Source organism: Cyprinodon tularosa, unplaced genomic scaffold, assembly GCF_016077235.1.
Source record: "Cyprinodon tularosa strain WSP-4 unplaced genomic scaffold, ASM1607723v1 ctg15, whole genome shotgun sequence".
Lineage (NCBI taxonomy): Eukaryota > Metazoa > Chordata > Actinopteri > Cyprinodontiformes > Cyprinodontidae > Cyprinodon > Cyprinodon tularosa.
In genome coordinates this window covers 998,540-1,023,945 of record NW_024038331.1, presented here as the reverse complement: position 1 = coordinate 1,023,945, position 25,406 = coordinate 998,540, and the positions used below count along the sequence as shown (strand labels likewise).

The 25,406-nt window shown below is 39.6% G+C and overlaps 2 protein-coding genes across 7 annotated transcripts in view; both read right to left on the bottom strand.

Annotated features, from left to right (window-relative positions):
* The window catches only part of cgnb (cingulin b), a 28,732-nt gene extending 18,377 nt beyond the window's left edge, over window positions 1–10,355 (bottom strand). For 2 of the 5 annotated variants that reach the window (XM_038279309.1, XM_038279313.1), the window contains exons 1-3: window positions 10,193–10,355; window positions 201–1,318; window positions 30–124 (exon numbers count right to left, since the gene is read on the bottom strand). In XM_038279309.1, the coding sequence (XP_038135237.1) occupies window positions 30–124; window positions 201–1,292 (1,187 nt within the window). In that variant the 5' untranslated portion in view covers window positions 1,293–1,318; window positions 10,193–10,355. Of the gene's footprint in view, window positions 1–29; window positions 125–200; window positions 1,319–9,786; window positions 9,880–10,192 lie in introns of those variants that run through there. The other 3 variants (XM_038279312.1, XM_038279311.1, XM_038279310.1) reach the window with 3 other exon arrangements.
* Window positions 10,356–12,174: 1,819 nt separating this feature from the next.
* On the bottom strand, window positions 12,175–23,251 carry pygo2 (pygopus homolog 2 (Drosophila)). 2 transcript variants are annotated; one of them, XM_038279307.1, is made up of 4 exons: window positions 23,047–23,251; window positions 20,698–20,758; window positions 20,035–20,087; window positions 12,175–15,658 (listed from the first exon to the last, which is right to left on the bottom strand). In XM_038279307.1, the coding sequence occupies exons 2-4, from the start codon at window positions 20,744–20,746 to the stop codon at window positions 13,997–13,999; spliced, it is 1,764 nt and encodes a 587-aa protein (XP_038135235.1). In that variant the 5' UTR covers window positions 20,747–20,758; window positions 23,047–23,251; the 3' UTR covers window positions 12,175–13,996. The 2 variants fall into 2 exon arrangements, with proteins under 2 accessions (XP_038135235.1, XP_038135236.1); XM_038279308.1 differs by lacking the exon at window positions 20,698–20,758.
* Between the last annotated feature and the right edge of the window lie 2,155 nt (window positions 23,252–25,406).

Here is a 25,406-nt window from a genome sequence, read left to right as displayed (position 1 = left end):
ATATGCATCAGGTTTGTATTTTTCCCAACCTTTCTTTGAGGGAGCTGTTAATAGAAGGTTTGACTTGAGCCTCTTCTCTTTTAATAAACTCTGTGTTTTGGCTCTGACTTCTTGAAAGGACCTCCTTCAAAAGGAAAAAACGAAAATAAAAACAAATAATCTTCACTTTTGTGGTTTAGTTTTAGTTCTCTGGTACTCACAGGTTTCTTTGCAATGGTAGGAGGCGTTTCTTTGGCAACAAACTTCTCTGGTGATTTGAAGCTTGCCCTGGGGGCGCCGGGAGCCATCGCCTTGGCAGCTGTTGCCGGAACAGAAGACATGAATGAGCTGGAAGCACCGGATGTGGAAGCGGCATCAGGGTTCAGAAGGGGAGATGAAGGAGAAGCGGGGATGGCTGCCGGCTGCGCATCTTTCCGGGCATCCAGACTTCTTGACCTCTTGCGTTCATCAAACTGGAGCCGCTGCCTCAATCCGGTACGGCCTCTTGTCTGCGGGGCGCTGCTTGGCGCACTGTTGTTGAACTTGCTGATGAGTTTATTGATGGGCGCCAGGGATTTAGTGTCGATGGCTGGAGCGGGCTCGCTGTCCGCTAGTGGTGAAGGATCTGGGATGGATTTAGGGGAGGAATCTTGGCTGGGCTTTCTCGCCAAAGAACTGGTAAATCCTGAAGGAGTTCGGTTAAACCCTTTAGGTCCCACAGATTGTAATTTAACAGGTTTCAGTCCAGCTTCGTTATATTCCTCGTTATCTGTGCCGTTCATTTTCTTCTCTGTTTTGCTGACTGGAGCTTTCAGTTGCGGTTCGTCTTTGGGCCTCTCCGCCCGACGTTCTCGGCCAGCTCTACCTTCCTCCTCTGCTTGAGTTCCTGCCTGACCGTCCCCTGGAGGTCTCCTAAGAGGACTCCCAAAAATGTCCCCGTCCTCATCCTCTGCAGGGGAGACAGGGGAGCGGGAGGAACTGACAACAGGGCTGAAGGAGTTTGGAAAATCTGTAGGCTCTTTATCGAGCTTCTGGATGCTGTTGTATGGAGACGCTGGCCCTGAAGTGGGATTAGGATGAGACAGCTGAACTCCGTAAGAGTCCCCTTTCTCTCCATCCTTTAAAACCACATACGGCTGCCCAGAGATACCCTGAACCCTTACAGCCACCCCATACTTGCTGGATGGAGGCGTCGCACTGTTTGCTCTGATTCTCTCAGGTTGAACTCCACCTGTGTCGTGGAGGTCTTTGATGAAGCGGATCTGAACGCCATAATCCAGCTGCGCCTTCCTGTCAGTGGAAGGAGTTCCCATTATTACTTCCTATTTCTAAGCAGCACCTGGAAGAAAAGAAAAATGAAGATTAGGTTCTCCAGGGGGACAAAAAAAATGTATCTGGTCTAAGCTATAATAATATAAAAACATTCAAAAAGTTTCAGTGACAAAAAAATTTGCTATAATTTTTTTCTTTAACATTATCAGATATTTTAACTCAGTGAATTAAAAGAATTTTCACTTTAATCTTTGAATATTACTAATATAAAGACTATATAAAATATAAAAATTAAATTATCTATTAATTGTTTTTTGGTGTTAATTAGCACATAAACCATTAAATTTTGTTTGCTATTTTCTCATTATAAAGATACAAAATATTAATTTATATTGAAGTGATGTTGAAATATCATTATATCGTTTATTTCAATTGCAAATATACAGAAGAGGATTAGGGCCAGTGGAAAAAAAAAAGTTAACTGATCTTTAGATTTTATTTCGGTTTAGTATGGGAAAAAAGTCAGAATTCTGAGAAAAAAGTCAGAATTCTGACCCTTTTCTCAGAATTCTGACTTTTTTTATTTTCAGAATTCAGTCAGAATTCTTAATATCAGAATTCTGACTTTAATCTCAGAATTCTGAGAAAAAAGTCAGAATTCTAAGATTAAAGTCAGAATTCTGAGATGATAAACTGAAATAAAATTTTAAAATCAGTTAACTTTTTTTTTTTTTCAGTGGCCCTAATTCTCTTCCGTAGAAAATATCCTTTACATATTTCTTAAAAAATACGTTATATGTAAAACATTTTCCAATATAAAAGATGAAATTATATATATATATATATATATATATATATATATACATTTTTTTTAGCTTTGTTTTTTTAGACTCATCTTTTAATTAACCCCATTTAAATAACCTATGGTGTATATATGCTTATTTAAATTAGAGCAAGGATTAAAAAACCCAAAGGTGACACTAATAAACTTGCACTGGTAAGGATCAGGCTGATATTTGTAACTTTAAAAACTAATTTTTTTGATAAATTCAATTCCCTTTATTTCGAACTACCTCAAAAATGAAGGCTGATTTTTTTAGCCTCTTATTTCAGAAAATTTCTCAATAGATCTTTGTATTAATCTGCAGATATATATTTTTTAGATTCCACAACTTTGGCAAAGGTTTAACAGTTTATGGTTATATAACAGTGTTATTTTATAATTAAACTAAATGAAATGCATAAATACACTTTGATTTGCATGAACAATAATTAGCAATAGATGGGAAACAAATTACATTTATCCAACTCTAACAATTAAATAAATTGATCAAATAATGCATTATTCTTTTGTTTACAGCCTTGTGTCATCAGGTTTAAATATTTGACCACTGATGCCTTTAAAACAGCTTCTATTTCAGTTTTTGTAGAGCAAATATCTCAAGCAAGAAAAATCTGGGAAACCTTCCTAACGTCCTCCACCGTTCTCTGCAAACAGCAAAAAAAAAAAAAAAAAAAAAAAAAAAAAAAACATTATTTCAAAGTAAAAGCTTTACTATAAGGGGAAATTTTAATGCCATGAATATATTATTCATGTTACACTTTTAGGTTATATTTATTCCATAAAGTGCTAAGCATACATGAAAACCAGATTATAATTTTAGGAATATAGTTTTCCTAAAACCACCTAGGATTAAGTCTTTTTACATTGTAATTGACTGTTACGGTATATAAACAATACAGATAAAGTAAACTTCAAATATATTTCACTCAGTGTATTTTTTTAGTTATTTAAAATGAGTAAAACGTAAAAAAAATAAATAAATAAAAAACTAACCAGGCTGCTAAAGCAGGGATTTTAATCTTTTTTGGACAAGTTGCTGCTTTATTCCCATATTTTCTGCTTCCTGTCTTCTCCTTCCCAAGCAGAGTCACTCTGACTTGGCTAAAATATCAGACTGCAGATATAATCTGATAAACCTCTCATCCTGTCTCACTGCTGCACAGGTTAAATTCCTTCTCAGCCATGTCATGTCAAATATGCTACTGATACACCAAGAGGCTCTTTGTGCAGGTTGACTTTGCCTGAGGGGTGCGGACAGACAAGGAAAAACCAGGACAGCAACAGATTCATATGCGAAGTAGAATATGGTTACTGTATTTTGAAGGCTTTTTGAATAAAAAAACCCCTAAAACAGTAGAAAAGGAAGCTGTAAAACACGTATTTCAGCTTTGACGAAGAAAAATAAGCTGGTTGGATCAGAGGTTTACCGGTACTTGTCGCAGCAGCAAATAAACTTAAAATTCTAAATTTATGATTGTTTGCTGCTTAACTTTGATCAGCCTTTAATTCTGCATAGAACGAATATATTCCCAGTCAGTTTATAAGGTCATGGAGAGTGCTTCAGCTTTTGATGGGAGAAGTGTGATGTCTCAGGAGAGGCTTTTATAAAACCCGAGAAAAACTAGTGTTAAATCAGCTTGGGCTTGAATATTAAAAATTCATAGAAGACACTTCGATTACAAAATTGGGACATGCATTTTCTTCGGTATCAGAAATGCATAAAGGAGTAAAAATGCTAAAGCAGCAGATAATCAGCAAAAAACAAGGAATGCGTTCCAGTTTCTCTCACGCTAACAACCTTTTCAGTAGATTACAGAAACATTGTTTCATTTGATATAAACGCAAAAAGCGCCATCTCTGTTTTTTATTGAAACTGGCATATATGCAGCTTGAATTTCATTGCTAAAGGAAGAGGAAAATACATAAAATAAACCTCTTTGTTTGTGCAGATCCACTCACCAGGAAGAGAAAATGGCTTAATGTAAAATTCGAGCAGGCATGTTTGTTTATGCAGCAAACTAGATAACTACATAAAGTAAGATCTTCCCTTTAATCTGATTTGTAAAGCTGCTTAATTCGGTTCAGGCACATTAGTGAGGCTGTTGCCCCTCTCAACCATCATCCTATCCCAGGACAACACGAAATGTAGGCTGTCCACACACAGCCAAATCCAGGATAAAAAGGGCATTTTACTAAACATGTATGTTTCTGAACCAGAGGAAACTGGAGTCTCTGCAAAAAAAAAGGGGGAAAAATGGACTCTAGGATCTTTATCTTGTATGTAAACACCTCCAACTACTATTTTTTTGGTTTCAGATAACCAAACCAGCTCTGTCAGCTAATTTAAGCATAACCTGAGCATGTCCACCTAATATGCTGAGGGATGAAAATGAGAAGGCGAGTCCTCCTGCCATTGTTCAGGCTCTGTGGAGCATTAAACACCAAGAGGCTATGTCAGGAATGAGCTCTCCCTTCCCTCTCTTCCCAGCCACCAAAACTTCAGAGCAGAGCCAATCAGGCGTAGACTGTTTACTCTGAGCCGCAGACACACCAACTCAACCATACATGCACATGGTTATCCATGCACAGATGCAGTCTGGTTTCATTCATCTAGTTAAAAAGATAAAATAAGCATCAGTCCTTTAAGCACCTCGGCGCTTCACACAGCAGCTTGCAAACTTAGCTTTAACTCCTCTCCCCTTTTCCCATTGCTTCTTTCTTTTTTGAATTTTATTAGTCAAACAAAAAGCACTGGTAGTAGTAGCTTTTTGCATTAAAGAGTACTGTTCGAATTGTCATCATAAAACATGCAACTGCCAAACTTCAAAGACATGGCCGTCTAGGATGTTCAAGAAGAGCATTAATAGAGGCAGCTGAGAAGAGCATGGTAACTTTGGAGGAGCTGCAGAGACCATGTGAGAGGGTAATTAGTCATGTATTGCACAAATCTAGGCTGTTGAGAAAAATAGTGAAAAGACATCTGACAGAAGGATATGAAAACATGTGGAAGCAGGTTCTCTGCTCAGATGAGAATAAAGTTGCGATGCTGAGAATAAAGCTGCCAAATACTGTGTTGGAAAGAGGATTGCATACATTCTAAGCATGGCATTGGCAGCATCATGCCATGGGGGCTCTTTTACACCAACTAGACCAATGGTAAATCCATGGACACCCTGGAGGAAAAACTACTATTTACAAGATAAAAGACTTGAGACCATGGATGAGGTTCAAAGCATATTTATCAGAACGGTTTAGTCAAAGTCCAGATATAAATGTAATAGAGAATCTGTGGCAAGACTTGGAAAAACAGCCTGTCTATTCAACCTGAATGAGTATGAGCTGTTTATTTTTGTTTAAACAAAAAACAATGAGTAAAAATCTGAGCCTTGGCTTGCAGCTCAGATTGATGTATAGCTAGAATCTATGATATGTTGACTCAGCAGCCAAAAATACAAATGCACATTGTGTTTGCAAAACAAAAAAAAACAAAAAAAACAAGAACTCTGTATATGGAAGAGATAAAAAAAGACTTGAGTTCATAACTGAGCAAGGCTCTCTGACCAAACCAGTGTTAATAATGAACTTTGCCTTATAATTGGGCAGATTGGTTTTAAGTTCACCTTCCTCTAAGTGTCCTTCATTTTGACCATGACCCCTCAGAAATGCAACTTTTTCAGTAATTAAAATGTAACTGTGGTTATAGTATAACACACAGAACCTCCCATGTCAGCCAATCAGGTTAAATTAGTAGATCAAAGTCAGACTTTGTCTTTACGAAAAACATTCTTAGGATTCCAGACGTTCCCTTTCAGTGCTGCTCGTGGTTTGCATTTCTATAATAGAGGAACCGTAGAAATGGGCCAGTAGAAGCAACTATATGGTTCCTACTTGTGAAGCATAATTCCTTTATAAGCAGTAAATGTAAGCGAGAACCAGAGTTAAATGGTTTGGCCACTTATTCAACAAACAGGATCAATCCTCGGTCACTGAAACTGCAAAGAAGCTGATGTGTTCCTTAAGTAAACACACGTCTCAACAAAGGCTCAGTTGTTATTCAGTCACCAGTAGCTGTGCACCTCTGGGTGACAACGGCTTCGCCTTACACGCCGTCCCTCTCACTTGTCACAAGGACGAGCTGAGTCAACAGAGACAGGAATGCCACCAAACTGGCCAATCAGCCGTCGCTCGTCCTCATCAGCCAACTGGATCGACTCACTTTAATACTTACTGCTTTCTCCTACCTAATAACTTTAACATTTATGGTAAAACTTTCACTGAGCACCATCATCTTCAATCTTTAATTATTTTATCCTATTTTATGTTGCATTATTTTCATGCATAGCTGAACCACTTAATATGAATTTCTACAATTACCTTAGACTTTGTGTAAAGACAATAAATTCCTTTAAATTTAACAGAGTTGCTTCTTTAATATGAATTTTATATTAGTGACATACTGTTCAAAAAAGAAATATATCCTTTAAAAGAAAAGTAAAAAATAAAGATTCTGCAAACAGATATGTAAAAATATGTTATACCAATTTATTAGATAAAGACGGATATTTTCTAATAGATTTTTTGCAATTTGGATTATTCTAGCATGCAGCAACTGAAATCCACTGGAGAAGTTTCTAATACAAAAAGTAGAGCCTTAAGGCAATGCAATGATTTATTCAATCACAGTGAAGGCTACGGATTTGATAGTCTGGTTGGCCATCGATTAAAGGGCATTGCTAAAGAAGCTGGCTATCATAGCACATGAAGGGAAAATTTAGTGGAAGGACGAGTTCCTGCATCCCTCTTTTTAAGAAAATCTTAAAAAACATCCCCCTTCTTAAATGGCCATCCCACCCCGATACTATCTCCTGTGACATTTTATTACTGAATGTGTGAAAGTTCTACTATATATTAACAGTAAGGGCAATAATATTGCCCTTTCAACATTTGGCGGGCTGTGGGCTTATGAGAAGCCTGAGCCAAATAAATAAAATCAAAGAAGTGGCCTACCATGACTATGAAGCTGATCCCAGTGGGAGATGTGTCCTCTGTATTTGTCCCTAACTATGTAGGGGCAGTGATAGCCCTGCCAAACCAGGGACTGACTGCAAATTAAAAGGTTGGCAAGTCCTAATTTCACATGAAAGTCAATGCTGGGTTTCATTTTAAAGTCAAGGTTTGTGCACACACTCTTACCATTTGCTGGTCTTGGTTAACTTTGACTGGTCAAGTAAAATTTAAATGCAGCCATCGACCAGAGGATATTAGAGGACCTGCAGACAAGCTTTATAAAAAGACTCATTATATTTTCCAGCAGGAACTGGCACCTGCCTGCACAGCCAAAAGGTACCGATAACAGCTTTAATCAGCAATGTATTGGTCAGAGCTGGATTGATCAGCAAATTAACCTGACCACAATCACAGAGAATCTAGGGATTATATTCAGGGGGAAGATGAGACACCAGACCAAACAATGTGGAGCAACAAAATGCTGCTAGAAAAAAGCGACTTGAGCTTCCCAGATTTTTGGTATTCACAGGCTAATTCCCTCTATTCCCTGATGCAGAATGGCTGCTAACCAAGCAATTATAATAAATAATATAATAAATCATAACAATGTTTCCAACCATTCAGTAATATATCAATAAACTTTACAGCCAGCATCTTTAGCAAAAACCTCTTCTTGTTTATTATCCTTTTAGCTGGTAGCCTGCCTATAATTGCACAGATAGTAAATCACCAAAGTTCTGTTTTAATGTTATTAGTGTTGTGATTCTATTTTATTTATATCAACCAGTTAAAAAAATGCATTTTTAATTGTCTTTCTAAATAATGAAATTATATTTATTAAAAAACAACAGTATGGCTCCATTTATTTAAAAACAACTGAAACAGGATTTGCAATCAGGTGCTGCTTGCCAAAACAAGGAATTAAACTTGAATCATTTAACTTAGACATTACTATAAATAATTTACAATTAATGCAGACCTATCACTGGTAGGCTACAGAACAGACAGAGGCGTAGCCAGATCATTTTTATAAGGGTGGCCAGTAATAACCAATGTACACTGAGGGGTGGCTGAAGGTGGATAGGCGCCAGAACCTCAGGGTCAGGCCAAAGATAAGACTAGCTATACTTTCCTACAGCCTTTGCTAACAAATAGACGCATATATTTAAACATCAGTGCTTTCTAGATAAAAGATATAGTGGATAAAGAGTGTAGTGGATAAAATACTTTCAGGTTTGAGTTCTGGGGCGAACATCTTTTTCATTGTCATCACTTACCCACTTTTATCAATAATCATTCAGCATAAAATTGATATTTACAAGTACTAATATCTACATAAATTAACTATTAAATACGTTTTTATTAAAATTGTTATTTATCTATGATTTCACTGAATACTCCTAGATGACTTGCAGAGACACATAATTTTCTCTTTACCCCATATAACACAAAATCTAGCTCTGAAAATAGCTTGAATTCTGTACTCATCTTTAATGTTAGTATATTGATGTGTGATAATTAACCACAATGTTTTTGTTGTCAAGAAATTATAGATACATGAAAAAATAGTAAGTCATATATGAAAAATTAAAATTAATATTCCACTAGAGAGTATTACTGCTGCCACCATTTGTATTAAGCCGGTCGTACACTGTGCGATTTTCCAGTTGCGCGAGAATCTTTCGATCGGGACGACTTTCAGCTTGGTCGTGAGTCGTGTAGTGTACAGGGGGTAACGAGGGGCGATCTGCCTCTCACAACCACCTCCCTCTCAGGAATCCTTAGATCGGGAGAGAATCAAATATATTTGATTCTCTCCCAAAAATTGTGGGCAAATCGCTTAGGGCACATGCGCAAACAAGGACTCTTCTTTTTCTTCTTCCTCTTAGATGTAAACACAGAAGCATGGCGGGGGTGCAATGAGTGAAATGGAGTTCTTTCTGTAAAACTGACAGACCGTAGTAGCCACGTTTGCTCAGCCATGTCTTTGTCCAAATACGTCGTCGCCTTTTCTTTTTAGGGCTTTCAACACAAAATTGCTCTAAATTGCCAAGGCAGCGTGTTTCACTATAGAGAGCTTCATATTCCTCTTCTACTCATTCGGCTTTCGGATAGACGAATCCGAGTAGCGCCATCTCACAACGGAGCTGAGTACAACATGGATTTTGGTTGTACAGTGTGAGCAGGTACATTGCATGAGAGTGTGGTGGTGCAGATACATCATGAGCCGTGCACTTACAGTTACAGTGTGTGTAGTAGCTGCATGCAACGACTGAATAAAAAAAATTGCACAGTGTACAACTCGCTTTAGAGGGGAAAAAATGGTAGGGGTGGACAATGATTGGCTAAGGGTAGCCATGTCCACCCCTGGCCCACCATCTAGCTCCCCCCCTGAGAACAGATGTACATGAGCCAACCTGACTTTTAAAACATTTTGAGGTGCTTTTGGCAGACCTCTACTGGTTCTGTGCAGCCGATAGTTTCGCTTATGCTTCTGTCCGGCTCTCAAGATTTTTTTGTTGTTTTGTTAACAGCATGATAATAAAGTCCAAAACACATTATTTCCAAAGCGAATTTCTTCAACCGTGACAGGAATAACACTACAACCACAACAAAAGCTTTACAGATCGGATATTACTAATGCATCAATTACACAACAGTTTATTTTATAAGGGATGCTACACCTGTGTGCTCCTTGCGTTGATTACGTCACACCCACCTATCCGGTCAGTCGGTATCGGTGCGCGTCGAAACCTCCCGGCTGTTTCCACCTGAGCAGCAAAACCAGTGGAAATAATCAGCTGCCTCAGCGATGGAAACCTCCGCATCCTATTGGAGGCGTTCACCTGCTCCACCAGCAGTCCATATCCTCTTTACGCAGCGCAGACAGATCCGATTAAACCAAGAGTGGATAAAGAGCTGAGAAACTAACCCCAACAATGACGGCCAGCTACAAAAAGTCTGTTCCTCCTGATAATAAGCCACAGGTGGACACAGCGCTGCGGAAATGTCCGCTCAGCCTGAACACACTGCGATCCTCACTTTATTCCCAACTCAAAGTAAACAAGCAGCTGATGAGTATTACTGCACCTGCGTTCCCGGTCTCTTCCTCCGCCAGGTTTCTGGACATGAATCAGCAGCAGATCCACGCAGCGCTAAGATGGGGAGATATTATTCCACGAGCTGAGGACATTGGGGAAAATTACCCCCACTACCAGTGGAACCTGTTGCCAGCACGTCCGACGGACCGGCCTCTCGCCTCGGCGGCGATCTGATTGGTGGAAGCTCCCGAAGGGGGCGGGGCTTCATCTTGCACCGACTTTCATCTCTTCAGCTCTACATTTAAAACACAATGCAGCCACTGTGTGACCCATTTGAGCTGTGTAATCAATGAGAAACGCTTTGCATGGCACTATGATCTATATAAGCAGAACCAATGGGAAGTAGAAGCATAGTTTGCTGCTTCTTAAGATTAAAATAGACTTAATTTATAAATTTTTTAAGGTCATAACCCCTAAGTTGTCAGGATTTTTTTGAGAAAGTAGTCTAACTCCTTAAAGGAATTGTTCACCCAAAACATGATTAGCCTTCATTTTCTACTCACCCCCATGCTGAACAACACCCTGGAGTACTTTTTTGATATCTCAAATGCATCTGGAGATCTGGGAGGCTTCTTGCTGTCTGCTGACAGTCAAATAATGGAGGTCCATGGCGCCCGAGGCAGAAAGGTCCTTAAAAGTCCACAAAAAAGTGTCAATATTCCTCCATACTGCTCGTCCAATGTATTCCAAGTGTCCTGAGTGGGTAGCGTCCATAATTTACTCGAAACGAGGTCATTTAGAATGTTTTTAGAGCATAAACAGTAGTGTATAGGATTTCCCAAAAGCGCGTTCACGAGTCTACGGAAACCGCGGCAGACCAAAAAAGATGAAAGTGCGCATTCAGCGTCTGCTCTGCCGATAATGCAAGCGTAGAAGAAGAAATGTGCTGTTTGCCTGTGCAAAGAAAGAAACAACGAAAGAAAAATGTCTGAGGACTTCAGTGTTTAGGAAGAGCATGAGTTCTTTGCCGAGCTGAATGCGCACTTTCGTCTGGTTTGGTCTGCCGCGGTTTCCGTAGACTCGTGAACGCGCTTTTAGGAAATCCTATACACTACTGTTTATGCTCTAAAAACATTCTAAATGACTTCGTTTCGAGTAAATTCTGGATGCTACCCACTCAGGACACTTGGAATACATTGGACGAGCAGTATGGAGGAATATTGACATGTTTTTTGTGGACTTTTATGGACCTTTCTGCCTCGGGCGCCATAGACCTCCATTATTTGAATGTCAGCAGACAGCAAGAAGCCTCCCAGATCTCCAGATGCATTTGAGATATCAAAAAAGTACTCCAGAGTGTTGTTCAGCATGGGGGTGAGTAGAAAATGAAGGCTAATCATGTTTTGGGTGTACTATTCCTTTAATATTCTCCTTAAAATTTATTTTTACAGGAACTGTTGTCTCCTGATGTCACTTAAAAAGGCATGTTAAATAGCAGATTAATAGACTAAAACTACATTTAATCACCTTATCTATACAAAATTAATTGGATGATTTCTAAAAATCAGTGGAAGATCAATTAGCTTTAATTGGCTCCAAACAGACAAAAAATTGGTCAGATTTTCTTATTGAATGAAAAAAACCCCAGAAATCTCCCATCTTTTTATATATGCTTAGAAACAAAAACAGGAATATTTTTTAGTTACTTTATTGTAAGCCTCCTTACAGGAAACTGAAGCTTATTTATTTTTTGCTGCTTTAAAGCTAAAAACATGGTTTACACAAGTTTATATGTTAGTCCTTGGGCAAAAAAAGCTAAAACAGCACACTGGTTGTTCAGACCATAATATGACAGAAAAATAGGTATTGGCTAATCAATGCCTGATTGGCCCATCTTCTGCTAAACGACAGACCGAAACATAACAAGTTCAGTACCATCATCAATATAGATGGCAAAGCAACAATTTATAGGTTTTAACATTGATTAGAATGTAATCAAAGTAGAAGTGACAAACCAGACATGACAAGATGGCAAAAAAACAAACGTTCTTTACTTCAGAGTTTAGTACCTCTCACTTCCCCACCGCATGTAGCACCTGCTGGTTCCACCAGGAGGCACCAAAGCAGAGCAAGAGCACAGCACAAATAGCAGTACAAAAAAAAAGGAAACGAATGATAGCATCAAAAGAAAGGCAACTCGGACATGTAATAAAGAAAAAAATGACAAGAAAGAAGAAGATATAAACACCTTATACTGCAAGAGAAACGTAAAAATTAGTAATTTTCTTTCCTCTTCAGGTATTTGGTCTACTTCAAGGTTTCCTGCAGGGCAGAATCCTGAAAATAATAGACAGTTGCTGCATTGGATCGCATGCATCTCCCACCACTAGTTTTGTTAAGGACTATGCACATTGTGAAATGAGACATGTCACTACTTGCTATGCCAACACCGTGCAAAAGCACTGGATTCACAATCTCATGAGCACTGCAGATAAAAAAAAGAAGACCGTATAAAACCCAAAACACCATGTACACAACCAAGACACATAAATTTAACTCATCATTTTTTTGATCACCGGTTTGACTCTGCGACTTGTTCACAAGTGATGGGAACTCTAGACAAATATTTTGTCCGTATATTTACAAGTTTATGTTTTATGTTTCTTTTTTAGTGGGTGGCGAGATCCTTTGTGAAACGTGGATGAGATCCCGACCTTGTAGTCCTTTGGAATAACCAGCACTGGATACAGAATGATGCAGTAAGCAGGGTTAAAGCATGTGCATGTAAGATTTAGATTCCACAAAACACTTAATACTGACATGTTTATACTGCCATATACTCATATATTGTTTTCAGTTTTTCCCCTTGCTCTCAGTAAAAGGCCAACAATGTGAAAGGGCAGTGGTGAACTGAAGCATTTCTGTAGAAATTAAACTGCAAATTCATGAGACCATTATACAGGGTTCCTACATATACCTCAGATTTAGAGAGTAAAAAAAATCCATGTCTCTAATCCTTTTAGATAATTTTAAGATATAGACATTTAATTGAACTTTTAATGCATGGAAAGATTGGATGGGCAGATGGAGGGATAAAAAAAGATGGCACTAGAGATCAAAGACATACATGAACAGAAAGGAAGCACAGAATAAATGATGGCAGGAATCGAGTCACACAGGACAGGATAAAAGTATAAAGTACACAGGGAAAGGCTTAAGTAAAGAAGAAATGACATGGGAAAGGAAACACAAAGGAAAACAGAAGTAGGGTAAGAAGGAGAGGCGAAGAAGAAACTGAATGTAGGAGATAAGGTAAAGGCAAGGATACTAAGATGGATGAAGAGGAAAAAGTTGAGATTTTCAAGCTTTGTAGGAACCCTGTTCTTTCCGGTGGCTGTTCCAGGGTTTCTCCTATTTAAAATCAGTAATCTTCTGAGCTCCTATCAGCACAAAGTGGGCATTTAAAAATTACGTTCCCCGCCTGAATTGAATTTCTGAGAGTGTGAGCTGGAAATCTCACCGCACACACCATTCGGTCCGTCAGTGCACAAGTTTCTGTGCCAGTCAGTCAAAAGCTGTTTGAGGTAGTGTGTTGGTGTCAGTGCTTTGCTGATTGGCAAGCAGATCTCTCAAGGACCCTGCGGGCAAAACATTCATTTAGATTCTGAACTCCAATCAGGTGGGGTGGGGGGTTTAAGAAAATTGATTTGCCAAGAGTCACTCAAAGTGCTACGTATAAGCATGAGAGTCGATGAGTGTGTCGCTATGTGTAGTGAATGGGTGAAGGGCTGGCTGAGACAAAGGTGACATGGCACGGTTCATTCAGTTAGTCTGTTTGTCCAATCAATGTTGCTCAGCTCTCGTTAGCCGCCACCAGCTGGCCTAAAGGCTGGCGAACAATCACGGCCTGTATGTCCTTGCTCTTGATGCAGTTGTCACAGGCCCAAACGGCAGCGCTCTCTGTCGTCAGCAGCCCATATGCCGGTTCTGTAAGGCCTGTACAGTCACGGTGGTACCAGCGCTGGCAAGAAGCCTCGCAAAGGATGGCGTCCTGGTCGTCATGTACCTCCGTCCTACAATGGCCGCAAGGGAAGACCATACCGGGCACACCAAGTTTTCCAGGACCTGAACTGGGTCCTGTTGTAGGGGCAGTGGGTCCAGAAGGTAAAGGGGACTGGGTGTTAGGGGTCGAGGTGGAGTTTGAGGGAGGGTTGGGGTTGCTGCCAGGAGTGTTGCTTCCGTTGTTGTTAGTCATGTTATTCTGATTTGAATTGGAGGCAGCGTTGGACAGGGAGCCACCAGAACCGGGAGTGCTGTTCTGCTGGTTGTAGGAGGAGGACCCTGCAGAATTTGGCGGAGTTGATTGTTGCTGCTGCATATTGGAGTTGTTGGAGTTTGGGGTATTTGTGTTGTTTGGGGGCTGCAACTGACTGGACTGAGGATGTTGGGCTTGACCTGATCCGTTCAGTGGACCAGTAGGAGAGGAGTTGGGGTTGGGCTGTGATGGGGCCAATGGAGGCTGACCGGGTGTGTTGGCACTGGGCTGTGGTACGTCTGGGTGGCCGGGAAAGCCTCCCCCTTGTTGTGAAGGCCCAGAGTTAGAGGGAGGACCATGTGTAGTGTTGGTATTCGGGGGACCGTTGGGATTCATGTTAAGCTGCTGCTGTTGTTGTTGTTGTTGTTGCTGCTGCTGCTGCGGGGGCCCTGGAGGCCCTCCTCCTCCACCAAAGTTCTTTCCATCTTCAGTGCCTGGCCCTGGTGGACTGGGGCCAGGATAAGGGCCATCCTGTGAGGGAGGAAACTGTCCTTGAGGGGGCATACCTGGCAACCCTCCTCCTACCATGTTGCCACCAGGGCCACCTCCCATGCCACCCATCATGTTCATTCCTGGACCCATACCTCCTCCCATGGGAGGCAAGGGCCCTCGTGGACCTCCGCCCCCAGGCAACGGTGGGCTGTTAAAGGGGTGCCCGCCCTGTCCGTGCTGCTGCTGAGGGGGCATGCCAAAACGAGGGTGGGGTGGACCACCTCCACCTGGACCCCCCATTCCCCCTGGAGACAACATGGAATTAAATCCTGTCCCAGGATGCATGGGTGGACTGAAGTTTGGTTGCATATTGAACTGAGAGGGGCCACCAGGAGGAAATCCACCTCCTCCACCTCCTCCACCGCCTCCTCCACCTCCAAAACCAGGCATTCCTCCAAAGCCCAACTGGTGGTGCGGTCCAGTGTTGGTCGGAGGGCCAAAAGGTGGTCTGCGTCCAGGCGGGCCACTTCCTGGTCCACCTGGGCCTCCCATGAAGTTCATGCCTGGACCGATTCTACCACCACCTCCATACCCACCTCCTCCACCTGCACCTGGGCTGGGGAGAAACGGAGCCCCACCTGGTCCACCTGCCCCACTAGGTCTTGAGGGAGGTCCAAAGTCATCATCAAATGGGTTGGAGGCGACCAGATGATCCACCATAGGAGTAGGTGGAGGTGCAAACTCGGTGAGGTGGGAGAACCCCGCCGCCTGGAACAGAAAACATCGCAGTTTTACTTTTTTTTTTTTTTTTTTCCCCTTCTAATTTTCACCTTGGATGTTTTAAAGATTTGCTAATTAAAGGCTTGAGCAACATTGCAACTAAAACCTTTTAGATTTAAGGAGAAAAGACTGGAAGATAAACAAAAAGGCTGAAAAGCAGACAACATACACACAACAAACAGCAGTAAATAAGAGTACAATACCATTAAAATAGATTACTAAACACATTGATGGATGCCTTAAAACACTGCAGTGCTGGCTGATTTGTACAGAATGAAGTTGTGCAGTTTTGCTCAGTTCAGTTCAAATTAGATTAGAGTTTTAATCAACGGCTGTGATCTGAGAACCTCTTCGTCTAGCATAGTGGCCGGGGCATTTGAAAAGGTGAAAAAATATTGAATTGGGGAAAAAAAATGTTGGAGCAGGGTTTTCAAATTTGTAGATTTTGGACAGGTGCTCAAACTATGAGTTTTGTTGTGTTGTTTTTTTACATTAAAATAATCTTTAAGTGGAAAATATCTGCTCACTGGCAAACCAAAAACATACCGCTTCATGTAGAGTCAATTGGTTGGTAAATATGGGGTCATAAAGGAAAATTTAAACTTTTTTTTTTTTTTTTTATCTATCTAGAGCAAGGGATTAACTCAACAAAAAGGCAAAGAAAAGAAAAGGGAACACTGTTTTTTTTACATTTGGCCCTTGATTTTACGTTACTACATCATGTTCTACTCACCCATATGAGTTTTGTGCCAGTTGGAGCTGTTCTGAAGATATTCCGTCAGGTTATATCCAGGTAACGTCTTCCTATGGGCAACGACTTGAAAGCACAAACTGAACTGTTCATAATTTATTCTTTATGGTATGCCCGAATTCATAACATGTTGGCGAATCACTTTCCCCCAGACATTTGTGGTTTTATTTTTTTATATTTATATCTTTTAAAAACCAAGTGGCGCGTGTATGACGTCATCCGCGTGCGCCGTTCATTCATCCTGTCCGCTGAACTGCTGCTAGTTTTACTCACATGCATGGAAGATGTCTAGTGCTACTACCACAGATGATCTCGCTCTTCAAATGGAATTGAATAATTCAGATTAGCTAGCCGAATGAATAGAAGGGGTAGAGCGTAGCCGCCTGTAGCCCGGGCTTCCTGTTACGACTCCAGTCATACACGTGCCGCTTTGTTTTTAAAACTTATTGATATAAAAAATATAACCGCGAATGTCTGGGGGACAGTGATTCGCCAACATGTTATGAATGATGGCGTACTATAAATAATAAATTATGAACAGTTCAGTTTGTGCCTTTAAGTCGTTGCCCATAGGAAGACGTTACTTGGATATAACCTAACGGAATATCTTCAGAATAGCTCCAAATGACACAAAACTCATATGGGTGAGTAGAACACGATGTAATAACCTAAAATCAAGGGCCAAATGTAAAAAAACTGTGTTCCCCTTTAAAGTGTGTTTGCAAATAGACGGTTTCACTGCTCTCACCATATTGAGAACTATAATAAATAAAAAAAAACTCTGTTCATAATGTAGGTTCTGATGGAAACATGCCCCAGAGGTCATTGATTGAGTTGTTCAGCCATTGACTTTGAGACAGTGTGGAAACACCAGAACAAGTGGGCATGTTTACTTTATTTAGTGGCTGGAATGATTATTTACTATTTAGTAAATCACCAGCCTCCCAGGCCCCTCGCTTTGAACCTGCTGTTACCCCTGGCAACCCGATGCCATTTCCTGTCAAGGTCTCTCTGTCCGTATTTCACAATAAAAGCACATTTGAAACGTAACATCATGGACTGCTGCTCAATTGTTCCCTATTAACAACTTTTGATTGCGTTAGGTTTAATTTAATTTCTTTTGGAAAAGCCCCAAAAGCTCTGAATAAAAAAAAATAAAAAAAACGTCCACTGGTTCATCCAAAGCTGCATCTGGATGATGGTCGGATTCGCTGGGACATCCTTGTAAATCTGGAGGTCAGGGAGGATGATTAATAGTCCTTTGTTAATATTGTTTTTCTATGTATTTAATTTTAAGTAAAAAAAGCTTTGCCTACGACCGGTACCTGATTGACTGATGTGTCGTGATTTCACAGAAAAGTTCGGCATGTTTCAACTTCAGTGATCACCGCTCTGCTCTCTCCTTCTCCACCCTTCATCGTTTGGTTTGCATAGGAATTCTATATGAATCCATCTCACTCGCAGCGAAAACAGCATCCACTCTAAATGCACTATTAAACTGGTTATTTTGATGATGGTGTTGTTAGATTTTTATTTACACATAACAACCGCATTATTAATCCTTCTGTTTTACGCACATTGACAGGCAAGTGATGTGGACACAAAATTTACAAAGAAACTGATTGCCTGATATTTTTTTTGTAAATACACCCAATAAAATTAAGCTAATTTGGTGTAGAAGGAGCATTTTGTTGGGCATTTCACAAGGGCATAAGAAAATGAGGGCCTAACAAAAAACAATTAGAACCAAAACACAGTAAATCAAAACATTTTTGGATGTTTTATGGCCTTAGATTTATATTTTAACATTTAAGATTTAAAGAGTTTTTTCATAAATCACAGAAATCCTACTGAATAATAATGACAGAAGGGGATTACAAATTTACTTCCTTTTGAATTTCTGTGAGGGGGAAGTCCAACACGGGGAGGTCAGTCGTTTGTTAAAAAAACTAGACGTTAAAGGAATAGTACACCCAAAACATGATTAGCCTTCATTTTCTATTCACCCCCATGCTGAACAACACTCTGGAGTACTTTTTTGATATCTCAAATGCATCTGGAGATCTGGGAGGCTTCTTGCTGTCTGCTGACATTCAAATAATGGAGGTCCATGGCGCCCGAGACAGAAAGGTCCATAAAAGTCCACAAAAACGTGTCAATATTCCTCCATACTGCTCGTCCAATGTATTCCAAGTGTCCTGAGTGGGTAGCATCCAGAATTTACTCGAAACGAAGTCATTTAGAATGTTTTTAGAGCATAAACAGTAGTGTATAGGATTTCCTGAAAGCGCGCACATGCGCGTTCACGACGCTACGGAAGCCGGCAGACCAAACCAGCGCATTCAGCTCGGCAAAGAACTCATGCTCTTCCTCAACACTGAAGTCCTCAGACATTTTTCTTTCGTTGTTTCTTTCTTTGCACAGGTAAACAGGACATTTCTTCTTCTACGCTTGCATTATTGGCAGAGCAGACGCTGAATGCGCACTTTCATCTGGTTTGGTCTGCCGGCTTCCGTAGCATCGTGACCGCGCATGTGCGCGCTTTCAGGAAATCCTATACACTACTGTTTATGCTCTAAAAACATTCTAAATGACTTTGTTTCGAGTAAATTCTGGATGCTACCCAATCAGGACACTTGGAATACATTGGACGAGCAGTATGGAGGAATATTGACACGTTTTTTGTGGACTTTTATGGACCTTTCTGTCTCGGACACCATAGACCTCCATTATTTGAATGTCAGCAGACAGCAAGAAGCCTCCCAGATCTCCAGATGCATTTGAGATATCAAAAAAGTACTCCAGAGTGTTGTTCAGCATGGGGGTGAGTAGAAAATGAAGGCTAATCATGTTTTGGGTGTACTATTCCTTTAAGAAGTACATGTCCTCCCTCCTATAAGGATTTCTCTAAATGCATCTAACTTGGAAACTTGGGATCAGATGATGGCAGCCCATTAATAAGGGTGGCGGATGAGGAGTACATGTCCACCCTTCTTTTAGGATTTATGTGCATCTTAGATACTCTAATGTTAGTTGCCAAGTACTAAAAACAGATGGTAGGGGAGTTCCTTCTTCCTTACCAGATCTAACAAGTAGTGATAACACAATGTGGGACGAAATATGGAGATTTGAAATAGAAAATATGTTACTAGCATAAAGCAAGAACATGTTTGTCCTTGTAGTCTTGTTTCTAAAGCCTTTTCATTTTTTTCTGAAGAAAGTGTACTCACTGTTAAAGGGGTCATAGGATGCAAAACAGTTTACCTTGTCTAAAATGAATAACAATAGTTCAGAGGGTGATATGGACGTACAGAGAAGTTCAAACCCCAATGACATCTTCTTTCTCTGCAAATCTCACAATTCTAAACTACCACCATAAAAAACAGGTGAATCCAAAAGAAGCCCAGAGTTGATGTAAACTCTGGGATGTTGCCTTATTTGGTTCTGGCCTGTACTTTTGCCACGCCCTGAAATTTACATACAGACAAGCCCCCAGGCTATCGTCACCAGGTCGATTCAGTCGCTCTGCCAGAGACCTTAAGGACCAGCATCAAATACTCTAAATAAACATTCTATGACCCCTTTAAATAAAACATTAATACACTCTTCTCACCTGAGTGGAGGATTTACGAGCCTTTTTCTTCTCCGGGCTCTTCATCTGTGAGGCTGCAACAGCAAAACACAGATGTAGAGGAAAATATGAGTCACTAAAAACCTCATCTTCATGTCACACATTATTGATCCACCAATAATCAGGCAAAGAACCACATTTGGATTGGCCAATTCCCCTTAGTGACAGAGTGGAGCAGTTTTAGACCTAGGGCCTTTTTTTTTCTTTTTTCTTTTTTTAAAGTCCAACAGTTGAGATGGTATCAATGATGGGACATAGACTGGCATGAGAACAAAATGCTGAACATCCAGGCGTTACCATCACCAACGTTATGAAGCCTTGAATCGCAAATGACCCAGGCAGACCAAATGACCCAGGCAAGAGGGAGAGAGGCCGCAAACAGAGGCAGAAGAGGTAAGTTCAATGAGGGAGACAGGAAAAGACTTCAGACATGAGAACAAGGAAACAGTATTGAAGATACATTTATAGCAAGATAGACGTAATACCCTGTTCACAGACTCACTCTGTGAGAAACAGCCACCACCGAAGACAGTCGTGAAGTTTACATATGGGGGAGGCGAAAAGTGATTTGCTAACAGCACCAGTGCAGCCCATTGCAGCGCAGTAATGGATGATTCCGATCTGATGGGTGAAGATAATTCCTACCTTTTCTTTTTCCTTGTCCCGCCAGTAGTCTCCCCGATTCGGAAGCCATTAGCTAATATGACTGTCGGTGAAGTGGCAAATCACCGTTCATATGCAAGGGAAAAAAAAAGTTAAAAAAATGACGACGTTTGGAAGGCTACATGCCGACAGGCTGAGTCTGCCTTTATATCAAGGCTACGGTGGCTGTGAGGTGTAAAACACAACAAGATTCTTTTTTTTTGTTGTTACTCAACCGTTTTCTTTATCCCTGCTATATTTCCTGCAACACGCAGTAAAACTATAGAGCTTTGTCTGCTGTTGTTGTGTTTTTCATCTCAGGTTTAACATTCCTGTCAGTGATTTAACCAGAGAATTTGCTAACATTTAAACGTGAACTGGATAAGCTGGAAAAACAGCGCCGGCCCAGGTCTGCAAACTCCTCCTCAGCTGCAAATGTTGTAGCCAGGATGTCTGTCACGCCGGGTTTTGGTCACCAAATCAACGTCAGACAAAAGTGACAATACGAATATTATATAGCACAAATTTACAGAGCCCATAAAGTGCCACAGATTTGAAATAAAATGGAAAGAAATCTGACAATTTTGGTAGGTCAGGAGTATGCACACGTTAGCAACAAATTGGCGTCAATATACAACAGCTTATTTTACTGAGCTGTGCTTCCAGTTAGGGAAGCAGATCAAGAAAACAGGGACAGCATCAAACCAATTTATATCAAACAAAGTATTTATTTAGGAATTACCTATTTTATATTGTTTCCAATTAAGAAGGAAAAAACTACCCTGATAATTATTTGGTATATTCCCTTAAATACCTTAAACTGTAGCTTATGCTGCTTACAAATTCTAAAGACTTCCCAGAATGCTTAAAGCCTTTCTAAGATGTGTTTTTCTCATTTGCTCTATATTTAAAATGATGTAATTTTTAGATGGATTAGTCTTGCGTGTAGCCATAACCGCCTTCTTTCTACTTGCTTTGCCACACTAACACCCAAATTTCCAACTACAAGGTGAGAAAGATATTTCTTATCTAATCTCATCTTTTGTGACAAACACTGATAGCATGATAACAGGAATTTGATGACTTCTGAAGATCTATTTCACATAGTTATTTTTTCTTTCTGAACCACATTCAAATACAATTGAAAATATACCATAAGAAGAGCAAGTTGTTTTAAATAAGGGTAATCTGATCAACTTGAGTTACTAGCTTTAAACCCTGGTATTTTTTGTCAAGGTTTCTGTATCCCGAGCATATCCAACTGATCCCTGCCCAATTGGCATAATAAAAATGAAGAGATCGCTGGTTGTTACTGAATGTCATGGAGATTGTTAGATATATTACTAAGACAGATGAGTTAAATGTGTGAGGAAAAGGGTAATTGTTCGCAATGAACATTGTCATCATACATTTTAACGACAGTACCACTACTTTGTTTATTTGTATATTGTGCAGACCAATTTTATACACCTTAAACTATAAAACTCATTTGGGAATGATATCATTCTAGGGTCTGCTTCTTAAAGGGATAGCTTAAGATTTTGTCGGGAGCTGTACCTCTATTTATTTAGGTACAGAAGCAATGTTAATTCACTGCTTTCATACCCATTCCCATAAAAAAAAAAGAAAGCCTTATTGGTCATAACACTGTAATACCTCACCTGACCTAAATAAAAAAAAAACTATGCATTAGGATGAATCAGAAGCAGCAAATAACGAGCAAATATTTATAGCAAATGAAAAGACAATTTAGCTTTTTTTTTTTTATCTGAAACTGGTCATGGAGAAACACGTTTTCCATTGATAGAAATTGTTCAAGACGTTAACATAAAAACATAATTTTCTTAAGTTTGGATTCTAATATTTACTCACGTTCTTCTGTGCACACGTTTCAGAAACGTTAACGCATGTTCCCAACTTCTATTTTCCCTACACTATCTGGCACTTACAGGGCTCCGTACAAATTTGTGTAGATGTAAAACAGCTTATTTCTGCTGTGTAATACTGCTTTCCAAACAGTCAGTAAAAATACGTTAAAGAGACCCCCCTCCCTCCCCAGTCATTCTCTAATCACTTACAGATGTTTGGTTAGCAACTTACTGGTGACTACGTTTGCTAACCAGTTAGCCACATTACCAAATGCGGCTAGCCAGCAGCGTTGAGCTTTTCCCTCAAAACTTGTATTAACCATAAACCAAACTCTACCATGTATGTGTATACAGTCATCAATAATCAAATGCGGTTAAATTTAAAACTTATCACCTAATGTATAGATTGGTGTTTTGCTATGCTAACATTAGCGTGCTAGCTGCAGACTGCTAGCCATCTAGCAGACTATCGTGCAAACTGTACCCTTTCTCCGATGCTTGCTCTGCTGTCCTTTAAATTGAAACTCGCTGGTGTGTCATTGCCAGCAAACCAGTCCTCACACGGTGTGTGCTTGTTGATCCACCATTCAACTGTAATTCATTCAAAAACGCAAATTTGTGTCATAATTATCACGGCCTTTCTGCCGCTACCGGACAAAGAGGGATAAGCAGGGTTAGCGAGCTTCACGGACCGCTACATTTCATTACAGAGATAGGGGTGTCCGCCTTTGTTTGCAACTTGTTTTAGGACCATATTTTGTCAATAAAATGTAAAATAATTGGTATTCGATACGAAAAGTATAAATACAATAATATTTTTTCGATATTTTCCAGAAAAAAAAGCAAAAAACTTTCATTTTAATTTAGAATAGAATCCCATCTACACCTTTGAGTGGTCTGAAATAGGTAGAGGTGGCGTGAACAGTTCAACTTGGATTTCAATAAAATGCAGTCAATTCATTTTGGCTATTAAAAAAATTTAAACTCTTCATCGCTTCATCACTATGGAGGACCAGCTGTACTATATTTAAAAATAAATACATAAATAAATAAATGCTCAATAAATAAATAAGCATAAATACAATAAACAAAAACATGCAGGTAGAAATTAAATTATACAGTTAGAAATAAATGTATATATCTTTTTTAATAAACTTTATTTATTTATTTTTTAAACTATTTTTGTGCATGTTATAACATAACCCTTTGTATATTTTTTACCCTATTTATTTATTGAATGCATTTATTTCTGCCTGTTGTTGTTACATTTCTGTTTGTATTTCTGCCTCATTATGCAAATGAGGAAGGGCTGCGTCTTAGAGGGTAGCGCAGTAGTTAAACCTACTTTTAATTGTTGACTCTTTGCTATAAAACAAACAAAATAATTATATATGGTGTATGGTATATGGTATATTGTCATTCTTTGTTATTACCTCCTGATGTCAAGAGCAAACAAGCTTATACAAAAGCAATGCCTTATTGCATTATTGCTGTTTAAGTTTACACAGTTATTCAGTCATTTTATTTTTTTATTAAAGATTCTGCAAGTGGTTGTCCGTAAAGATCGAGATAATCCTCAGGCCAAATTAGGCTACTCCCTGTTGCATTTGCACTGCCATAATCATCAGCCAGCACTCCTGAGAGAAGGGTTTTAAGAATAAAAAAAAAAACGTAAAAGACCTAATCTCCTTCAGTGGCTCAAAATTACCAGTATGATGCTTGCACAAGAGAACCAAACAGACATTTTTAGGTTGAAGATTTTTTTTTTTGTCTGATGTAAATACATTAACCTTGATGTTTATTGGCATTGCAAGAAGATCCCACACAGCATATTGGAGAGCAGGTCCTGTTCTAGCTGTACATAAATGAGGAGGCATCTAGAAGTATGATCCCGCCATCTTTATCCATGCACATTATGCTCCATATTGTATTTTGACTTGGGTTTTCTTCAAGGGACAGGGGTAACAGTTAAAAGCTGATATTTAGAAAATATTGTCACGGAAGGTTCTCCAGTTTGACTGACTTCAGACAGACAGAACAAGATCACAACCTGCCCAGTATGATGCTCTGCACAACTTGATTGATGTTCAATTTTGTCAGGTTTGATTTCAGGGGGCGGCCCCAGTTTATAGCCGGCCTTTCTGGAGAGGATGCCGGCATCATCTATTGTGCTTTTTCCTTCAGTGAAACAATGGAGCTTCAGGGTTTGAAGATGCATCAGACTGCAGCCGTCTGTCATGAGTTGTTCCCTCATGGTTGAAGACGTTCATCTGTGTTGTAATGAATAGGTTTTTTTAACAGGTCAGCAGGTCATACTGCATACCTGCATGTCAGAGGACTTAACATTTTCCCCTTATAAACTAGTTGTCGGTAACAATACAAGGAAGAAAATGAGAAATTAAGTAATGGATGATCATGTGAAATGTCAGAGGGTAAAATTTGAAAATACACACACAAAAGAAAAAAATCAAAAGGGAATTAAAATCCAAGACAAAAGCTGAGTTATATGACCATAAAGCCATTCTGGCCCTCATCAGTGCAAATGAACATAAGTTGGTTCAGTCCAAACTGAAGTCCTATAAAAAGTGTGTTATAAGCAAGGAACATCTCAGGGTTAAACACAAAGAACTCTTTCAAGACTTTTTCAGCCTTATTAGTGCAACCTTTACTTTTGTAAAAAATTCTGATGGCATTTTTTACAGAAGGATTTCTAATAGTGCGCACTGTTGGGGCCATAATAAAAAAAAAAAACATAATTAAGCCATTACAAAAGTCAAACTCTAAACAGAAGTATGGGCGGGCATAGTATGGGCATAATATAGTTTAATAACTGTTATATGACTG

Coding starts and splice junctions, on each gene's coding strand:
- pygo2 (XM_038279307.1), bottom strand. CDS start 20,746: ATGGCTTCCGAATCGGGGAGACTACTGGCGGGACAAGGAAAAAGAAAA. Junction 20,088..20,697: donor GGGACAAGGAAAAAGAAAAG/GTAGGAATTATC, acceptor TTGCTGTTGCAG/CCTCACAGATGAAGAGCCCG. Junction 15,659..20,034: donor CTCGTAAATCCTCCACTCAG/GTGAGAAGAGTG, acceptor TTTCTGTTCCAG/GCGGCGGGGTTCTCCCACCT.